The 21163-nt window shown below is 44.8% G+C and overlaps 1 protein-coding gene and 1 non-coding gene across 3 annotated transcripts in view; one reads left to right on the top strand and one right to left on the bottom strand.

Annotated features, from left to right (window-relative positions):
• Nucleotides 1-19799, bottom strand: part of HADH (hydroxyacyl-CoA dehydrogenase) — a 48556-nt gene extending 28757 nt beyond the window's left edge. For both annotated transcript variants that reach the window (XM_059923400.1, XM_059923399.1), the window contains exon 1: nt 19539-19799. In XM_059923400.1, the coding sequence (XP_059779383.1) occupies nt 19539-19670 (132 nt within the window). In that variant the 5' untranslated portion in view covers nt 19671-19799. The remainder of the gene's footprint in view (nt 1-19538) is intronic.
• LOC132366792 (small nucleolar RNA SNORA43) lies at nt 8730-8863 on the top strand. The gene has a single exon (XR_009503519.1). It is a non-coding gene; the product is annotated as a small nucleolar RNA SNORA43 (small nucleolar RNA).
• Nucleotides 19800-21163: the final 1364 nt, after the last annotated feature.

Raw genomic sequence — 21163 nt, 5'->3', positions numbered from 1 at the left:
GAGGCACAGCCAAAAAAAAAAAAAAAAAAAAAAAAAAAACCCCAAAGTGGATTCTTGAAATATTTTCCATCTCATGGTGCAGCTCTTGGTTGCATAGCAGTAAACTACCGTTACAGCACAACTTCAACTGATTTCAAAGAAAGCAGTTATTTTCATCCTACCCACTTTCAGAGAGTAACCCAACCTAATGCTCAAGTTCCTTGCAATCATTTCTTGCAGACATACCCAAGAGACACAAGGTTGGCGGTATCTTGAGGACAACTTCCTGTCCTATTCATCTTTGCAAACCCCAGTGCCTGGTCCATGGTGGGCACTCAATGTATATTTGTTGAATAAGTAAATGATCAAACTACATCTAGCCCACTGCCTGGTATGTATTAGACACCTGATAACATTTCCACAGGATGAGTCCAATGTTCTTTGATTCTATTCATCTACTCCAAGTAGGGCTGATATTCCTCTCCTACTGCTGTGTGTCTAAACGGGCTACCACCGGGATAGAGTCAGGATGCAGACAGCCTATCCCTTGCCCCCATGCAATCCATGTCCAACCTGAAAGCTGCATGACTCTCATCCCAGACTGGCTCAATACGCTGATGCAACCTTAAGCATGGCCAGCAGTCAGATCTTCATTCCTGGCTTCAGCTACACGTGGGTTTGAAGGCAAAAACCAGAAAAAACAGAACAAGAAGTGCTGTGTTTTTCTTGGAAGCCAAATAACTGTACTGGGGTATACAAACAATCTGGACAGCGGGGAAGCCGTCAAATAGTTTGGATCAAAAAATGCAGATTATTAGGAAATGCTTTCCACCAAATGACCAGAGGTCACAGACGAGAACTTTGGCCTCTCAGAGGTGAGCACTTCTGCTCCCCCGCGCCAACACCCGCACTCCCCTGGGGTGGAGGGCAAGCACCATTTAGAGTCCCGTGCTGGGCACAGCTCCACGTGCGTTCCCTTTACTACTACTGCCTCCTGGTGGCTCAACACCGTGTCGCGGCTGCTCCAGGCCCCGGGACAAGGTGAGGAACAAAACAAATCCCCTGCTCTCAGAGAGCTTTCACTGCTCATAAATTACCCCGTTTGGTCTGCACAACAGCCTTTGGGGGAGGCACTGTAACAGTAAGCAAAGTCTGGATGTGATGGGGCTTTGACGCTAGGGCCGCCTGTATCCAGAGCTCACGTGCTGGCTGCTCCTGACCCCGAAAGGCATGGCTGGATCTGAGGGGAACAGTCTGAGACTGGGCAAGGGCCACACTCCGGAGCCCGTCTGCCAACTGTGAGAGAGAAAAGTTCCTTAACCTCCAGAGGCTGTCTCCTCACCCATAAAAATGAGCAGCAGAGCTGTTGAGAGGATTAAAAGAGTTCATATACACTAGGCACTGTGCCTAGCATATCACAACAGCTTAACGATTTTACTCTAGGCAGCCCCCTTCCTTCTTCTGCAAGGGTCCAAGGCCTAATGCTGGATCCAGGTACAGACTCCAAAGGTAAATTATTTTGCTTTTAAAATGACATCATCTGATCTCACGACTTGTTCCCTTTTTGGTTTTCATTTTCAGGTTTTCTCTTCTGTGTCCTTCCATTTTTACAAACAGGCTAGGATCTCTCTTCATTTAAAAAGAATGTTTAGGGACTTCCCTGGTGGCGCAGTGGTTAGGAATCTGCCTGCCAATGCAGGGGACACGGGTTCGATCCCTGGTCCGGGAAGATCCCACATGCCGCGGAGCAACTAAGCCCGTGCATCACAACTACTGAGCCTGTACTCTAGACCCCGCGAGCCACAACTACTGAGCCCATGTGCCACAACTACTGAAGCCCACGTGCCTAAAGCCGGAGCTCCGCAACAAGAGAAACCACTGCAATGAGAAACCTGAGCACCGCAACGAAGAGTAGCCCCCGCTCAATGCAACTAGAGAAAGCCCGTGTGCAGCAATGAAGACCCAACACAACCAAATAAATTAATTAATTAATTTAAAAAAATAAAAAGAATGTTTAAAAAACAGGGGGGACACCCACAAGCTTCCTTAGCCACCTGAAGCTGGCCTTCGCTTCACCACAGAAATCTTTCAATTACTGGGGGGGCACAGTGGTATGTGGAGCACGAGTTCTAGAACTGGACTTCCTAGGTTTAAACCCTGGCTTAGCCACTTACTGCATAACTTTGGACAAGTTATACAGCCTCTTTATCTATGATTTCCTGATCTGTATAAGGAAAACAACAGTGCCCATTTCATAAGATTGTTGTGAAAATTAAAGAAGTTAAAGCGTTTAAAGTGTATAGACCAATGCCAAGCACAAAGAAGGTGCACAATGCTTGTTAGATGTCACTTTCGTCACTACACTTTGCACTCTCACTTTCCCCCTGAGCCATGCAATTCCTAAACCCTAGCGATGAGGCTTCCTCCACCACTACTGTGGTATGAATGTACAGATAACTTATCAATGGTCTTCTAAGTGCTAAAGCCAATGCCTGTTCTTTGGCTCCATATTCTACTTTTCCACAGCCCTACACTGCCAGTTAAACCATCCTTTTTGAAACTCTCCAATTTCTTATCTGTATTTCCTATCTGTTCCTTTTAGCCATATTAATTCTCTCCATCTTCTCAGCCTTTAAACAAAGGTATCCTTCAAGGTTCTGCTGCCAGTATTCTTTTTCTCTGTCTTTATATCCTTTCTTTCTGGAATCTTAATCATTTGCATAATTGCAGCTATGTATGAAACCAGCATGTTCTGTCCTAAGCTACAGTCAACACCTTGACCCTAAAAACCAATTCTCCTTGACCTTCATTAATACTACCACTATCCTGAGGGTCACAATTTGCTGGACAACACTTTTTTCTTAACCACAACCCTTAATTACATCCAAAGAAATTATATCCACTATTCAAGGCCCATTTCAAAAGCTATCCTCTCCATGAAGCCTTTTTCCAAATGAATGTCTTCATTCCTCTGTTTTGAAACCTTAGACCTAGACTTTTACTGCTGTTATTATGCTGCTTCACACCAAAGTCAGCTGTGTCATGTGGATCTTTGTCTAACGATCTCTGTCTGCTCTTAGATCTGAATCCCTTGATAGCAGAAACTGATCTGGTCCCTGTGTCCCCTAGCACTCATCACTTGCACACGGTGGTTGTCCAATAAATAACTGCTCAATACCAGGTGCCTAGAGCGCAGTGACCTGAGCCCGTGCTCTCCTCCGGCCACACACTTCTCCCTCACGCTGCTTCACAGCTCCACGACCCTGCCCTTAGGTTCCCTCCACCAGAAAGCACCTCTCCCTCACTGTTGCCTGGGGGACTCCAACTCACCCTTCATGATCCAAGAGAGGCCCTCTCTCCTTTAGTGAAAGCTCTCCCAACCTCTAGCAGAGGTGGTCACTCCTTTGTGCCTCTACTGATTTCCAGATACAGCAGGTCTTTCCTGCAGGACTCCAAATACAGAAAGAAAATAGAGTGCAGAGCTGGTGAGAGCCACCAGCTACCAATGGCCACTCAGTTATGTAACGGTAGCCAGAACCCCAGGATGTGAATACAACAGAGAAATCAAAAACAAATGGTCATAAACGATTTCATGTTGTAAAAATCTTACAAATTTCAGAATAAAGGTCATAAACCAATGAGTATGTAGGAGAAATTCCAGATGTGAAAGATAAATTAGACATGAAAAAGCTGACCAACACCAACTCTTGATGATGAACTCAAAATAATACCTAAAGACCTTTTCAAAAGGGCTGCCGTATCATCCACTTCTTCAGAATCTGAAGTAGCTGTTACCACAAATCCCAACATAGGGTAGTTCTGGCACACTCTTAACTGCAATCCAACCAAAATTTCCAGTAAATATAAATTTCATATACATACATGTGGTGCAATGTATACATATGCCTTTTTTTAACATGTACTTTTTTAATGTTCCTTTTCCCTCACTCTAAGAAGATATATCTTATATGTAATATCATATCTTAAGGTATTTAAACCACTAAAACTTTCATCTGTGTCAGGTGACATCCCAGACATGATAAGCAGGCGATCTGTGCCTTTATGACAATTAACTGTTCATACTTGTACTTCCTCCTCTGGACAGCAAGCAATTCAAGAGCAGCAACCACTGTCACCTTCACCCGCCCCAATGCCTGGCACAAAGGGACACAGTATTCATGAAAAGAAGGCATGAATAATAGCTCCATTTTTTAAAAGCATCACTTTGTAAATTATCTTAGGAATAAGTTCTCAAGAAATCATGACTGGTTTTGCTACTAGAAACTATAACAAATTTTACAAACCAAGTTATTTTAGAATTATGAAAAATCACACTCTTAGTTTGAAAAGGATAGGAAGAAAAAAAAAGAGTTAATAACTGGAGCCTTTAGTCAATTACCAAGTGAAAAAAATGCCACAAAAATGCCTGTTATTTTGTGAGCAGTCCAATCGTTTTCTGGCACTGGTGGAGATGCCAGGCAAAAGGGGAACTGGAGGGCAACCGCCGTGTAATATGACCACCTCTGTAATTTCAAAACTGGATTTATGTTTCATTTCCTCCAGCATGTCAATGTCAATGTGTCCATTTATGAAAGGGGCTGTGGGCAAAGACACACACAGCCCCTTTGACGGACAGGATGTGTCCGTCCATCCTGTGAGGGACACGTGCGTGAGCCAGGTCAAGGATGACCACAGACATGTGACATAGGTTTCTCTTCAACGTATGTTTCTTCTCTATCATAGTAGAGAGAAAGTGAGGCACCTTAATTTCTCAACTACTGCAAGGTCAGAGATTGGCAAAAGTATTTACTGTTCAGCTTTATTAGCTACAGATGATCAAGATCTTCTGTTTTTAGAGCAGGACGATCAGTGTGGTGGCTTTCACACTTTTTAGCCATGAAATCCTTCCTCATAAGAATGTATACAGAAGAACAATACATAAAGCATGGGTCAGGGAAGAGGGGTTTTGGGGACCACCAAGGAGATTCACTGAACTCCTAACCCTAAAGTCTATCAGAGCATAGTGTAAAAACCTCTGATCTAGTCACATGTTAGGATGGCTATTATTAAAAAAACAAAAACAAAAACAAAACCCATAAAATAAGTGTTAGCAAGGATATGGAGAAATTGGAACCCTTGCACACTGCTGACGGGTAAAACAGTACAGCCACTGTAGAATATGGTATGGCAGTTCCTCAAAAAATTAAAAATAATTACCATATTATCCAGCAATTCCACTTCTGGGTATATACCCAAAAGAACTGAAGCAAGACTGTAACACAGTTACAACCGTAACACAGTTGTAGACCATGTTCATAGCAGCATTATTCACAATAACCGAAAGGTGGAAGCAGCCCAAGTGCCCATCAACGGAGGAACGGACAAACGCAATGTAGTGTGGACATGCAATGGAATGTGATGCCATTAAAAACATTCCAATGCAATATTATTCCTTATGAAGGAAAGAAATTCTGACACATGCTACAACACAAATGAACCTTTAAGATTTTTAGGTGAAATAAGGCAGTCACAAAAGGACAAATACTGTATGATTCCTCCTGTAAGTAGTATCTAGAACAGTCAAATTCAGAGACCGAAAATAAAGCAATGGCTGCTGGGGGAGGGGGAGATGGGGCGTTATTACTTAACAGGCATGCACTTAAATGCCACTGAACTGTACATTTTTAAATGGTCAAAATGCTGTCTTACTTTATGTATTTTTTACCACACACACACAAAACCTTTAATCCAACACAACACCTTCACTTTACTGAGAAAAGAAACATTAACTAAAGCAAAAAAAATTATTCGCCTAAGATCACATACAGGCACTAAAGTGTTCTATCCAAAATATAATTCTGTAAAAGGCATTTCTGTCTACATTACTAACTCCATTAAACTTTTCAGTGGCTCCCATGACCACAGAATAAAAGTTCTTACACACGGGGGCTTCCCTGGTGGCGCAGTGGTTGAGAGTCTGCCTGCCGATGCAGGGGACACGGGTTCGAGTCCTGGTCTGGGAAGAGCCCACATGCCGCGGAGCAACTAAGCCCGTGCGCCACAACTACTGAGCCTGGGCGTCTGGAGCCTGTGCTTCGCGGCAGGAGGGGCCGCGATGGTGAGGGGCCCGCGCACCGCGATGAGGAGTGGCCCCCACCTGCCGCAACTGGAGAAAGCCCTCGCACAGAAACAAAGACCCAACACAACCATAAATAAATAAATAAATAAATATTTAAAGAAGAAAAGGGAGGAAAAAAAAAAAAAGTTCTTACACATGGCATGCAAGGCCCTCCAGGAAAGGGATCCACCTCCTCCCCAGACACGCTGTTCACCGTCGCCTGAGACTCTAATACCACCACAAGGCTCGTAGTTGCCCACATATGCTACTGCCTCTCACCTCCAGGACTTTGTACTGCCCATGCCTTCTCCCCAGCTTCCCCTCATTAACTAAGCCTGAGTATCACTTCCAGATACTAAGCATCCCCACCCCAGGATCCTCTTCGTCCCAGGCAAGGTGTCTCCGTGTTCCAGTAATACCCCTGCATACCCTTACCACTCCACCCACCACGTCGTGTGATGATCATCCGTTTAAGTGCTGTCTCCCCTACTCCTGGATTCTGACTAAACGTCATTCTATCTTTGTCGGCTGAATAGACCCCGTCTGGCTGGGGTGGGCCCTCAGGAAATGCTGACTGAACAAATACATCTGGTGGGAAAAGCCAGGATGAGATTAGGTCTCCTGAAGGTCCAAGGCTCTCTTCATAGGGTTGCTTAGGGCCTCCCCTCATAATGTGAAAATAACTATACTGGAGTTCCAGTTCAAGACAGTACAGTAGGAAGATCCTGAACTCACGTCCTCCCATAGACACACTTGAGTCTACAGCTACATATGGAACAATTTCCTCTTTAAAAAAATCTAAAGAGGGGCTGAGTGATGACTACACATCAGGCAAAAGACAAGAAAACCACAAGGTGGGTAGGAGAGGCTGGGATACAATCTCATCATAAACCCCATGCAGGGAGGGACCTTGGAACCTGCAGCTTCTCCCTGAAGAGCAAGGGGCTTGCACCCACATCAGGCATCCCAACTTTTGGGTCATACACTTGGGATGACCCTCCAAAACTTCTGGCTTTGAAAACCAACAAGGCTCATGTCCCAAGACTCACAAGACTCTAGCAATCTGAGAAGCCACTCTTAAAGGGCTTACACGCTCAGGTTCACACACTCCAGGGCAACGCTCAGAGGCAGCTGATCACACCAGACTTAAAATAAAGGAAGCTGACCTGCTTATATTAAAGTGTCAGCCTAAAGGGCAGGCATCTAATTTCACACACACATCTAGAAGCCGGCTGTAACACTCTCCAGGTATGGAGACCGGTAGGCACCATCTCTGCGCTCTCCTGTGCCATTCTCCAGAGCACCAGTGTCTTCTGGTGGGAAGCTTTTGCCCGTGTCTGGTGCCCCGATTTTTGTGGTTGCTACTAAGCAGTGCCTCTTGACCGCCTGCCTCTGGAGGCTAGGTGAGTTTGCATTCCTGGCCCCACAGGACGGTAATAATTGGTGTCACCCAGAAAGGAGCTCATACCCGTCTGGCACCCGGATTTTTGCTACTGCTGCCAGGGGACACCTCTACATCGCCTGGCTCTGGTGGTCAGTGGGGTTCATGTTCGTGGTTCCCACAGGACTGTAACCTACAGAGAAAGAGTTCTTAAAGGGCCACCAGGAAAGAGCTTATACACTCATCTGGTGCCCTAATTTCTGTGGCTGCCACTCAGGGAACACTTCCAGATCACCTGGCTCTGGTGACCAGAGGGGCTTATGCCTAAGGTTCCACAGGACTGTATGTATCTAATTACTTTTCAAAGCTGATGCCTGAGGGCCTGGCTTCCAGGTGGCCTGAATCTAGATGCTGAGATTCTTCCCTTTGGGACATTAACAGGACTTGGCACATCCTCAACTACTAAGAGCTGTTAAAAACATAACAGGGTACTTGGATAAGCATAGAGGTTTGAGACAACCAGGAGCTGAGGCAGGGATGAACAACAGGGTTCACCTTCTACATGAGGTCACTCCTTCAGGGCTGGGAGAGGTGATTGCTTCATCTACCGTTTAGAGTCAAGCAAACTGAAGAAACAAGAGGAATAGGTTCCAAATGAAAGAACAAGATAAAACCTCAGGAAAAAAACATAACAAAGCAGAGATAAGTAATGTAACTGATAGAGTTCAAAGTAGTGGTCATAGAGATGTTCACCAAATTGAGTAGGAGAATAGATGAACACAGGGAGAACTTCGACAAAGACATGGAAAATAAAGAAAGTACCAAACAGAAGTCACAGAGCTAAAGAATACAATAACTGAACTGAAAAAAAAAAGCTATAGAGGTTAAACAGCAGACTAGATGAAGCAGAAGAATCAGTCAACTAGAAGACAAAGCATAAAACTCAACCAATCAGAGCAGCAGAAAGAAAAAAGAATGAAAAAAAGTAAAGATAGCTTAAGAGACATTGTACAACATCAAGTATACTAACATTCACGTTACTTACCGTGTTCTAGAAGGAGAAGAGAGGGAGAAAGGAGCAGAAAACTTATTCGAAGAAATAATGGCAGAAAAATTCCCTAACCTAGGGAAAGAAACAGACATCCAGATCCAGTAAGCCCAAAGAGTTTCAAATAAGAACCCAAGAGACCCACACCAAGACACATTATAATTAAAATGGCGAAAGTGAAAGACAAGGAGAGCTGCCCTGCAGATGCCGGACTTGCGGGCACCACGGGTGCAGCTGCCCTGCTGCACCTGTGACGCTGGGGCAGAGAGGAAGCGGCTACTTCTACGCTCAGTGCTCAGAACAGTGGGCGCTTAGGATGGTTTGTAGCCGGACAACACTAAAAGCTGCGTGAGGAAGCACCTTGTTTCCACGTGCACTTGCAGTGGGAGCTGTGCGCAGGCCCTTGAACACTTTGATATTCTTTTCTTTATAATATAAGGCTCGTTGTGAGAATTAAATGAGATATGTGTACAACCACATGGCAAGCTTTGGGCACAATGGGATTGACCAGGAGAGGGTCTCCTTACTGGAAATGATTGTTCTGTTGGTCTGTCTGGCGAGGACTTTTCAGGAATCCTTGGGCAAGTGTGACATGCATCCCTGGCTGAGGGCCGCTGAGCTGGTGTCAAGGTCCTGTTCAGGGCAGGGTCCTAGGTAGGGACGAGGGGGGCCCAGAGCCACCTGGTCCACAAGCACTCATGCTCTGAGGACCTTGAGACGTGTCACTCTGGAAGGAAGGCCAGAGGTTCGCTCCTGGCATTTGTCCTGTTGATGAAGCAGAGGTCGGGCCCCTGTGTGGAGCCCCTCGATGGGCCAAATGTAACCCTATAAAATGATCATCCAAACCAGGGGCATCCTGGTCTCCTTGCAGGTGGAGAGTGCATTTTGCTATTTCCCGAAATGTTTAAGTTGGAGGGCTGAACAAAAGCTGTAGGTCAGTGGCTCTAGACTAGGGGCAGTTTGTCCCCCTCCCAGGGCACATGGCAACGCACAGGGCAGGAAAGGGGTAGCGGTGCTGCTGGCATCTAGTTGGTGGGGGCCAGGGCTGTGGCTACATGTCCTGTGGTGCCCAGGACGGCTCCACAGTAAAGCTACAGGGTCCCAAATGCTGATAGGGCCAAGGCTGACAAACCCTGCTACAGAAAATATAGTTTGGGAGGGATTCATGGATTGGATTCCATTTCTCAGGTCCGTGGGCCCAGCTCGGTCCTGTGCGGCTGGTCAGTGGAACAGACCTGCAGGTGTGGCTCTTGTCACTCTAGGACTGGCTTCAGGACAGATCCTGCTGATGAGACCAGGGCACCGCCCTCAGTTCCGCAGGAAAGTGCCACGGAGTGGAGCCGGGGGGGTGTGCCCGACTCACAGCATGGCGGCCACACACATCCAGTCTGCCGGCAAGGGCAGTGGGGAGCCGGGGAAGTCATGGCCTTGGGAATGTCCTCTGATGAAAAAGAACCTGCAGGCTTATCAAATAACTTTTGTGTGGAACATTGGTGTGTTGAAAAGCAGTTGTGTGTGCTGTTCCCCCCAGTGTGAATCAGCAGTTCTGAGGCAGCAGGCGTGATACAGAAGTGTGAGCAGAGACCGTCTGGAATCCCCAGACTCCAGGGAAACTAGAGGTGACAGCAAGCCAGTGAAGAGGACAGGAGTTAGGGGGCCGGTGGCAGTGGTGGCAGCCCAGCAGGTGCCCCTCGTCTCAGGGCCCTAATCCTGGCTCCAGCCGGGTGGTCAGGGGAGCTGCAAAGTCTTCTGGGCAAGCAGAGCCCACAGTCCTGAGCTGTTCTTCGCTGTGTTTGGGTCATCTCCCCCCAACCAAGGGGAGAAATCTAGATGAGGTTTAAGGATTAATGCTTTAAGAATGTGGATCTCATAGCTGAAACCTTGGAACACGTGTTTTCAGCACAAGGTGCTAAAGTGAACGAAGGATTTAACACCTTTTCAAGGAGGGTGTCTCCATGCGGGCAGAACTAGAGAATAAATAGGTGTTGAATAAAAAAAAAAAAAAAAAAGACAAGGAGAAAATATTAAAAGCATCAAGAGAAAAACAACTTGCTACACACAAGGGAACCCCCAGTAAGACCAACAGCAGAAACTCTGTAGGTCAGAAGGGAGTGACACAATATATTCAGAGTGCTGAAAGAAAAAAACTTCCAACCAAGAACACTCTACCTGGCAAAGTTACTGCTCAGAGTGAAAGAGTTCATCACTACTAAACCAGCCTTACAAGAAATGTTAAAGGGGCTTTAAGCTGAAAACAAAGGGCACTAATTAGTAACAAAAACACATATGAAAGAATAAATCTCACTGGAAAGGTAAATATATAGTAAAAGTAGATTAATCATTTATAAAGCTAGCATGAATGTTAAAAGACAAAAGTCGTAAAAATAACTGATTATAATTAGTCAAGGGATATACAAGATAAAAAGGTGTAAAATGAGACATCAAAAACATTAAATGGCGGGGAGGGTATTAATGTTGAGCTTTAGAATGGGATCAAACTTAAATCGTTATTAAATTAAAATAGACTGTACAAGTTGCTGTATGTTAAGTCTCAAGGTAACCACAAAGAAAATTAAAAATCAATGCAGGGAACTGAAGATATTTGAAATATGAATATAAGAATTCATAATCAGAATCTATAAACATTTCCTACAAATCAATTAGGGAAAAAAAGGACAACATGAGAGCTAAACAGGAATGAAATTTAACAGCATATTACACAAGAATATATCTATATGGCCAATAAACACGTAAAAAGGGGTTTACCTCACTAGTATTGTAAGCGGGGAAATTCTAATAAAAATACAATGAAATGTCACTACACCCACCAGAATGACTAAACTTTAAAGGAACAACAATATAATCCTATAGAGCAAAGAGAATCTTCATACCCTGAAGGCAGAACTGTAAACTGGTATAACCACTTTAGAAAAACGTTTGGCATTATCCACTGAAGTCGAATATATTCATATCTCGTAATCTAGCAAGATTGTAATTGAAATTGAAATTGTAATTTCACCCAAGAGATATGTGCACACATGTATGTCAAAAGACAGGACCATGACTGTTCACAGCAACAGTGCTGTGAGGGTTAATTCCAGCAGGTCTAGAATTAGCCTGAGTTGTTTTGCTAAAGTTCCTGCATCACAATGACCCCTGGTCAAGGCATGAAACCTACTGATTTATAGTGTTGCTTTGTAACCTTAAGTCTAAAGTTTTGGGGTGGTTTGTACCAGCTTATCAGCACTGTTTGTTGATAAGAGTGATATTGATGATTCACACCTGATTTGATTTTTTAAATTACATTATTGAATTTTCTCTTACTTAGAAAAGAACTTCAGGTGTCTTGCAGGCAAGGAAATCAATCACACTCATTCTTCTCAAATTATTCAGTGATAAATTATCCCCAGCTTTCTGAGGAGATGGTAGTGGAAGAGTGGATCACAAAAATAAAGAGGTCTTTTTCCCTCCTCCCATAGACAGAAAAAAATGTTATTTTTTCAATAACTAAGGAGGACTCTCCCTGGCACTTTAATCTGAGTGCCAATAATCTGAATGAACCCACTGAGAACTCCTGTTTTATGTGACAGTGACCTACACTGTAAGACCTTGAGGACAAGCAGTCTGCAATGGAAAAAAATTTATTTGAAGGCTATGTCCTCAGCTCTATGACTTCTCTAGCCCTGGTGGAGAGTAGGCTTAGCCAGAAAGAAATATTTTTTGGACAAGGGTGCTCAGAGCTGTAAAAATAGGTCCAGTGAACAGCACACTTGTCAAAGGCCCTGAGTACTCCAGCCACAGGGCCAAGGAAACATGCCAGGCAGAAGTTTGCTGGATTTCTCTATTTTTGCAAACATACCACCAGCTTTGAAGCCCCTTCTCTGAAGTATAATTTGAGTGGAGAATTTGTGAGAATTACATCAACTGGTCCAGTGAGATGTTCCACGTGCCCCTATACCACAGGAGGGCTGCACTTCATCAACATTACATTCTCTCCGAGAAACGGCAAATTGTATGTACCATCTGCCAAACGCAAATTCTGACTTCTCGATCCCCAGAGTCAGTGTTTGGCCCAGAATAAGTACACGGAGTCGCTGCTCCCCATGAGGCTGCTGCGCCTTTGCATCCAGGCCTGCCCTTGGGTTCTCATGATTTGATCCAGGGAGGAAAAAAGTCATAAATCAGTTGCATCTCTCACAGCTGGCAAGTCTGGGTTTTTGATTGTCTCTGATTGTGCAATGCTGTGAACTCTGCCATCAACACAAGCTGTCTTCACAAACTTCAACAATCAGAAAAAGGCATTCCGTTGAGGCTTTCGACCACCACCACAGATAGCTGGTTTGTACTTAAAACAGTTAAGTTCATTGGCTGGCCTCTTTTTTTAACTTAGATTTTTATATTTTAAATAGCATTTCTAAAAAGCCAAGGAAATGTGCCTCCATTTTTAAGTGAGCCTGTTAAATACACAATTTTTTTTTAAAATTCAGTAAGCATCTGGGTTTGGTAATGTAGAGAAAATAAATTCTCTCCCTGGACCCTCCACTCCCATCTCCCACAAATTCTGGAAAGGAGATGGGATAACTGGACATGTCAGTGGCATCAACCAACTCTTAGTTATATTTAAGAATCTCTGAAAGACGTTGCCAGGATGCACACTTTCTGAGTAGAGGAGAGAGCTGCAATTCCAAACTGCTCTCTCAGAAGATTAATATGGCAATGGGTATTAGGATGAGTGTTTCTTTCCTATTAGATTCTGCTGAAATGAACCAATTAAGATGTTTCCTCAACAATTCAGGTATCAATGCCTGGTCTAGGAATGACAAAGCAAAGAACAGGGGAAACAGCTCTCCTCGGAGGAAAGCCTCAGAGCCTTCTGCAGTATGGTGGACGCTCTGACAGCAACCCTGTCTTTGGAGTGCATGAAGTGGCTAGAAGATCAACAATGGCAATCACAGAGGGAGGAAACTCTTTGGGAAAGCTGGAGAGAACAAAGAAGTCTTGCCACGTGAATTTGAGTCTATTATGGGCAGAAAGATAGTAGCAGAGGATGGAGATGACCAGCAGGTGACTCTAACTTTGAATCTAGAGCTGAAGAGAGGTCAAGCTGATAACTGTTGATTCCAGATACCCACAAAAAATCCCCCTGCCCATGGAAGCCATACTTCTCCCCACAAGACAGCAGAGGCCAAAGGTGCAGGTAGAACTGTGGTCACTGCAGCCACAGGGATCTCCAGCAAGCAGAGCAGTAGTTGAGAGACCCGAGTTCCAGCCCCTGCTCTGCCTCTGACCCTTAACCCCAAGTGCCATCTCTGCAGGGATGAATATCATAATGGTCATATGAAATGACAGAGACATTAAAGTACTTGGAACAGAAAAAAATGTCACATCTGTAGAGTGTTTTTTAAGTGCCAGGCTCTGTTGCAAATGCTTTATGACTATGAACTTACTGTAATACCCAAATACAAGTGAACAAAGCACTAAGATTATCTCTCTCAACAGCCCACACAATTAGTCTTAAAATCTTTAGAATTGTTTGAACTCTCCAGAGCTCCCTATCATATCTTCAAAGACAGTTAAGAGAATCTAAAATAAGAGAAGTCATCACCAGATTAGACCTGATGGATCTACATAAAAGCAGCTAACATTTACTGAACAGTTACCATTGAAAACACTAGTACAGTCTAAGCACTTAGCTCATAGAACTCTCAGAACACTGAGACAAGTATCATTATTTGTAGATAAGGGAAGAAGCAGAGAGGGGTTAAGAGACTCGCCCAAGATTCCCACAGCCAGGAGAGGAAGGGCTGGGATCCAAACTCCAGCAGGCACCTTACAGCCTGCTCACTTCCAAGCATTAGACCACCACTGAGCGGAAACTATCACACAGTCAGCATAACCTAGAGGGAGATATAGAACAGAAAGCAGCAGCATTATCTTCCTGTGGTCCCAGGAGAGCTAGGCAGTGAGGTATGTGCCTAAGGCAGATATGGGGAGAAGAGAGAAGGAGGAGGAAAGGAAATAAGAAACTCAAGAAAGGGGCAGATAACAGTGAGGTGGATCTAGGACACGGCAGAGAAAACCCAAAACCTGACTGAGGTACCATTTCTGCTCTACAATATCCAAACATATTCTACGGCATTCATTTTTCTGCCTGTCAGCCCTACCTCTTCTACAGTATCTCCAGCCACACCCCAAGTCCAAAGACTAACATGCTGACAGAAGCTGATTTTACTGTCCCAGTACATCATGGATATCAGAGAACAGCCCAGTAATGAGCAACAACACAGTAAATGAGGCAAGAACTTCATGACAAACACACACTCCATACCCTTGAGGACAAAGTTAACACCTGGGAATACAACTATTCCCTCGGACTTCCCTGGTGGCTCAGTGGTTGAGAATCTGCCTGCTAAGGCAGGGGACACAGGTTCGAGCCCTGGTCTGGGAAGATCCCACATGCTGCGGAGCACCTAGGCCCGTGAGCCACAACTACTGAGCCTGTGCGTCTGGAGCCTGTGCTCCGCAACAAGAGAGGCCACGACAGTGAGAGGCCCGCCCACTGCGATAAAGAGTGGCCCCCGCTTGCCACAACTAGAGAAAGCCCTCGCACAGAAACGGAGACCCAACACAGCCAAAAAAAAAAAAAAAAAAAACTGTTCCCTACATGGGACTTCCCTTGTGGCGCAGTGGTTAAGAATCCGCCTGCCAATGCAGGGGACACAGGTTCAACCCCTGGTCCCTGAAGATCCCACATGCTGTGGAGCAACTAAGCTCGTGCACCATAACTACTGAGCCTGAGCTCTAGAGTCCGCGAGCCACAACTACTGAAGCCCAGACACCTAGAGCCTATGCTCGTCAACAAGAGAAGCCCCTGCTCGCCGCAACTAGAGAAAGCCTGCGTGCCGCAACTAGAGAAAGCCTGCACGCAGCAATGAAGACCCAACGCAGCCAAAAATAAAAGAAACAAAACAAAACAAAACAAAAAACAACTATTCCCTCCATAAAGAACTTTGAGTCAAAATGAGAGCTTACAGCCAGGTGACTGTGCCAGCCTCCTGTGCTCCTAAAACTCCTCCTAGGCCACTGCACTGTTTTCAAACAAACGTCAACAGAGGCATACTCACTGTAGCGACAGAAAAGAATAAAGCTGAACAACACAAAGCAACTCTGATCATTCTTCTACTCAGCATCAGAAAGTTCAGAGTTGGGGGCAGGAAAAAGGAGATGGGCAAACAAATGCAGAGGCTGGGGAGAAGACTTCCAATCCACTTGAGTCCTCATCAAGCATCGCAGAGTACTACAAATGTCAGGGAAACGTGTACTTGTAGTTTAGAATACCTCTCCCCTTGTTTTAATAGCCTAAGGAGCTCTCCCCAGAAAAATGTGCACTTTTTGCTCTTTAAGAGGAACAAAAAAAAAGCTTTGGGTGTGAACTCAGCTCCAACCTCCTTCAAGATGCAAACTCTCACTTCCTCAAAGAAGTGTAGTGCACTAAAAGGAAGGTTGTACCAGAGAGGCAAGAAATCCAGCCCCTAAAATGCCATTCCCAGAAAGCCCACTGGTTTCTCACTAGTAAATTAACAAAAGCTATAAGCTCTCTGGGCTCCTCATATGAAAAAAAGGCTATGCAAGAAGCAAAGCTTTGACTCATTCTATAAATTGAAGACATGCACAGCTAATAACTTTCTTCTTTTTTTCCCTTTACAAAGCAAAAAGCAACCTGTCCCCCACTGAAGGGTCAATTACTGCTGGAAGCTTCTTTGCTAGCCTAAGTATCCAGCTGAAGATAAACTGGCAACCAGACCCAAGTCAGAATAATGGGCAAACACACAAAACAAGTTAACCTTACTTAAATATTAACCCACAGTTTTTGTTTTTTTGTTTTTAATTTAAAACAAGCAAAAGTAATGACAGGCGAAGTAGATACTCTTAGAGAATACAAATATACAAATGGCCTGTGCTCTGATCAACTATGTACAATTAAACACAGACCTCACTCGTCTTAAATTGCTTAATTGCTTGAGAAATGTGTCAGGCTCCCACAAAATCTACTCAGTTGTTTTTTTTTTTATCCTACTCAGCGTGAACTGGAACATATGGCAAAAATGATAAATTTTTTTAAAAAATTAAAAATGTAAACAGAACTACACCTTGATTAAAATTAAAACTACTTCATGGGACTTCCCTGGTGGTGCAGTGGTTAAGAATCCGCCTTCCAACACAGGGGACGCGGGTCTGATCCCTGGTCAGGGAACTAGATCCCACGTGCATGCCACAACTAAGGAGCCCATGAGCTGCAACTAAGGAACCTACTGGCTGCAACTAAGGAGCACATGTACCACTACTAAGGAGCCCACGAGCCACAACTAAGGAGCCCGCCTGCCACAACTAAGACCTGGTGCCACCAAAAATTATTATTTTTTAATTAAAAAAAAAAAACTACCTCAGAAAAAGTTCTGGAGAGTGAAGCTAAATGTGAATTCGTAGCATAAACTCAGATGTTAGTTTGTGCTTGTGTTTTTAAGGCTTTACTGAGGAGGATAAAAAGTGCCTTTCCTCTTTTCAGAGGTCCCTGAACAAACTGCAGTCAACAACTGGCATTTGCCTTCAAGACTAAGCAAGATGGAACAGAATCACAACCAGTGCTCTCCATCTTAACATTACAGGCCTACCACAGCAGCAAGGATCAGAGATGGGCGTGGCACGAGGGGACAATGACAAAAGGACAAGGGTAACACCATGATGGTCATAACCCTGAAGGCAGCTAACATTCTGTGAGCTCTTACTAGATGCCACTGCGCTAAGTGCTTGACGTGTGCTACTTCATTCAATCCTCTCCATACTCCTAGGAGGCTAGTCCTACCTCAGAGATTAGTAAAGCAAGGCACAGAAGTAACTTTTCCATGTTAGCACAGAGCCAGCATAGACCATCCCAATTCCCCACAGTGAACTGGATCCAATCTACAGTCAAACCACACCAACTAATAGCTGTGGCACTAAATAAGCAAAACAGATTTACCCTGTGACAAAAGCTGTAGGTCAAGGAGCATGAAGAATGAGGCAATACTGCCTCGAACAGCATGCTGCAGGATAGAGTGCAAAAATGGATCAGCTAAACGGCCGAAACCAACCAACTGGCTGAAAGTGGCAAACAGAGATATAATGCAGGAAAGTGCGGTTCCCCTCCACAGGATTAAAGCTGTCACCTACAGTGACTGAGGCTCTTTTAAACCTTGTTATGTAAGGACAGAACTACTGTTCCCTAGGATTGTCCACTATTTAAATCTTTGGTCCTTATCAAATTGTCATTCTTGAATGACAATTCCATTATATTTCCAATGTGTGGGATAAATAGCTTTCTTTTTTACCCCTTAGGTTTCAAAAGGCACGCCGCCCTGGTCCAACTACTCAAGGATTTGATCCACAAGTCCCATCATTGCCAATCTCCTCCCTCCTTTCTCAGATGAAAGCTCCAACACCATACCGATAATTTTAGGTGTTACGTATGTGACTTTTTGTGCAACATAACACTTTTTTGGCCAGTAGTGGATACAGTACTCCAAGAACTGAGCAACCTGAATTTGTACAAAAGCTGAAGTGATGCTTTCTACTTAGTTTCTAATCCTTTTCCACTGATGTCTTCAAGGGACCATCAACAATAGTTTCTGGACCCATTTCCTATGTTGTTATTGGGGGCTTAAGGCCCTAATATCTTGTCGCTAAGATGTTGTTTAGATGTTTTTAAACAAATACATTATTTTATACCCTGCCCACAACAAATCTCATTCTCACAGCATAGGGAGATTTGGGTGGAGCAGGGAGATCCAAATGCACTCAACCTAAACTTTAAGTATCACGTAGTAGAATAAACTTTCATGTTAAAGGGACTTACTCCTCCCATCTCACGCATAATAAAGATTATGGGGACACCATAACCCAGCAGCCAGGGCATGTACACAATAAAAAGGGCAATATATGTCCAAAAACATGATCTGAGAAGAAATGGGAGTCAGAAGGATAAAACATCAATGAAATACAGATTTTAGAAGAAAATGCAATCAAATTAATATGTTGCAAAAAAAAACCTTGCAGTCTGGGAAGTTTTAAGATATATAATAAAGAAAAGATTTTTCTACAAAGCAAGCATAGAAGCATGGACTTGCCTGGAAACAGACACCACAAAAATTAAATTCCTTCATGATCACAGCCACTGAACTTGAGTTCTCCCCTAAGAAAACTTTGATAAATGCCTCCCCCGTCCAACAGTACAAGTAACAAAGGGCCGACATGCTAAGAATATAATCAGCTAGGCTATGAAAATCACGGTTCCCCAATACGAGCTGGAATGTAACCGCTAAAACTCAATCAGTAAAAACACAAGGATCACAGGACCTAGGAAATAGCTGCACAACTGACCCTGAATCACAGCTTAGTTGGAACCGGGCAGAGTCCTGAAAATGCACACTGAGATTAGCGACTCCTTCAGAGCCCTCAACCGCTCTGCCTCCCCCTCCTACTCTACCCAGCGCCAGAGGGCACTAGGTCAAAGACTTCTGGCGCAGCACTAGCGTGGAGTCCCAGGGCCTCACAAGCGCCGATTAGGTAACGTTACCAAATGCTACAAAAGTGCTGACTACTATTATTCTTTGTAACTCCGCAAGCAAACACTGGGAGAGGAGAGAAGACCATTTAGAAAGCAGAGAACTGCTCTGACAACGACTGCAGAATTATAAAAAACTAATACAATTAAAACTGATCGCAGTGCGGGTCTCTGGAAGCCAACCCCCGGAAACTGAGGCTCGGCCCAAGAACACTAGGTCTTCGGGGGACTGCAGACTAACAGGCCCAGACATTTCAACTACACGGGGGAGGGTCGGGGTGGAAATTCCCCGGGGCTCGCGTGAACGCTGGCCTCCGGGCCGGACAACCCCCGCCGGGTCGCGGCCCGCCAGCGCTTTCCTGTCAGGGCGGGCAGCAAAGCGAGCGGGGAGCGCTGCCCGAGGACTGCCCACCTGGGCGATGCCGGCGCCCATCAGCCCGCCGCCGATGACCGTCACGTGCTTGACGAGGATTTTCTTCGCTGAGGCCGCGGCGGTGGACGAGGAGGACATGGAACGCACGAACTGCCTGGTTACGAAAGCCATGGTGCAGACGGCGAAGGCGGCGACAGCGACAAGACCTGGCAGAGAAGACACCCGCACGCGACACAGACAGAGCAGCGAGCAGACGTCTGTGGGCGGAAACCCAGGAGCCCCGCCGCCCGCGCGCCCTGGGCGACGCCGTGACGTCTTCGACGGCGGGGCGGAGCCTCGAGGCCCGCTTTCCCCATTGGCGGAGGCCGCAGGGACGGCGTTCGAACGTCCGAGCGCGGCGTCCAAGCCCACGTGGACTGGGGCGGGCCGCAGCCCTCTGCAGAGCCGGTAGACTCAGGTCGTCGCCGCAGCCGGTCGTGTGCGGATGAGCGGTTAGCGCTCCGGTACCGGATCCAGTGCAAGCCTTTCCTCGCAAAAGCCACGGGCCCCTTGTAAGGGGAAGTCCATGGTGTTGCCTTGTTAACTCCTCGCTTTTGATCCTTGTGCATAACTCGGCGCCGAGTAAATACGTGTTATTTGGCTGTGGCGATGAGGGAGCCCAAAATGAGCACCTTCCGTTCGTGTCACCAAAAACCAAGTCTAGGGATTATTTTAACCCGGTGCATATTGTTCCTGCTAAAAACGGAAGGAAACAAACTGCTCATACCCAAAGCAAATGTCTATAGTGACCCGTGGGTTCTAATGCAAAAATCAGGCCCACTAAGGGAAACAGAGTTTTAACCTTTAATTGCCCATTTCGACTTTACATGTTTATTAATGCAGGGAACGTGTGGACAATTTAAAGTCAAAGAGGAACCTTTGTGGAGTAACCGGTAATAATAGAAAGGCCAATCTTCTCCCTCGTGTAAATAATTTCTAGTTACTTACTTAGTACCTTGGTAATATAGAATTTTTATTAATTTATTTATTTTAAAATATGTAATAAGGACCCACAGACTCACCATCCAAAGTCCGCCTCCTATTGCAAGTAACTTACATAGTGAATCCCGTGTTCACCATTACTTTGCTTAGATCTCATTTTTGTTTCAAATTCTGTAAAAGTGTGGGAGAAGTGCTGGTGTTGAGCACTCTTTAAGGCTTGGGACGTTTCTAAGGAGATCGTTACTGGCTGAAGACACTGTCACATCCAAATAATTAAAGTCCATTAAGTGCTAGAATGTAGCAAATGCAAAAACCAATAGGACTAGAATTGGAATAGGAAGATTACATGGAGAACCTAGTAACTTGAACAAATGAGTTAATTTATGAAGAAAAGAGGCTTCTAGGCACAGGAAGCAGCACATGCAAGGTAGAAACGTAAAAAAATATTGCCACAGGAAAAGGGTGAGGAATTAGGTATTGTTAGAGGTGAAGCTAGGATAGTAGATTAGGAAGATGCACAGATGATTCTTTCCGTGGATTTTAACTTTTCATTCTCATTTAAAAGTTGTGTTTAATGCAAGGCCAAACGTATTCTGATTATAGTGTCATCACAATATGTATTTTTTTAATGTGTGTAACGTAAAACATAACGCCTGAGTATTTCGTATGTTTTCAGATCTCTG

The sequence above is a fragment of the Balaenoptera ricei genome, chromosome 5, assembly GCF_028023285.1.
Source record: "Balaenoptera ricei isolate mBalRic1 chromosome 5, mBalRic1.hap2, whole genome shotgun sequence".
NCBI lineage: Eukaryota > Metazoa > Chordata > Mammalia > Artiodactyla > Balaenopteridae > Balaenoptera > Balaenoptera ricei.
Note: the sequence above shows the minus strand (reverse complement) of the source record. Positions and strands in the feature narration are given on the sequence as shown.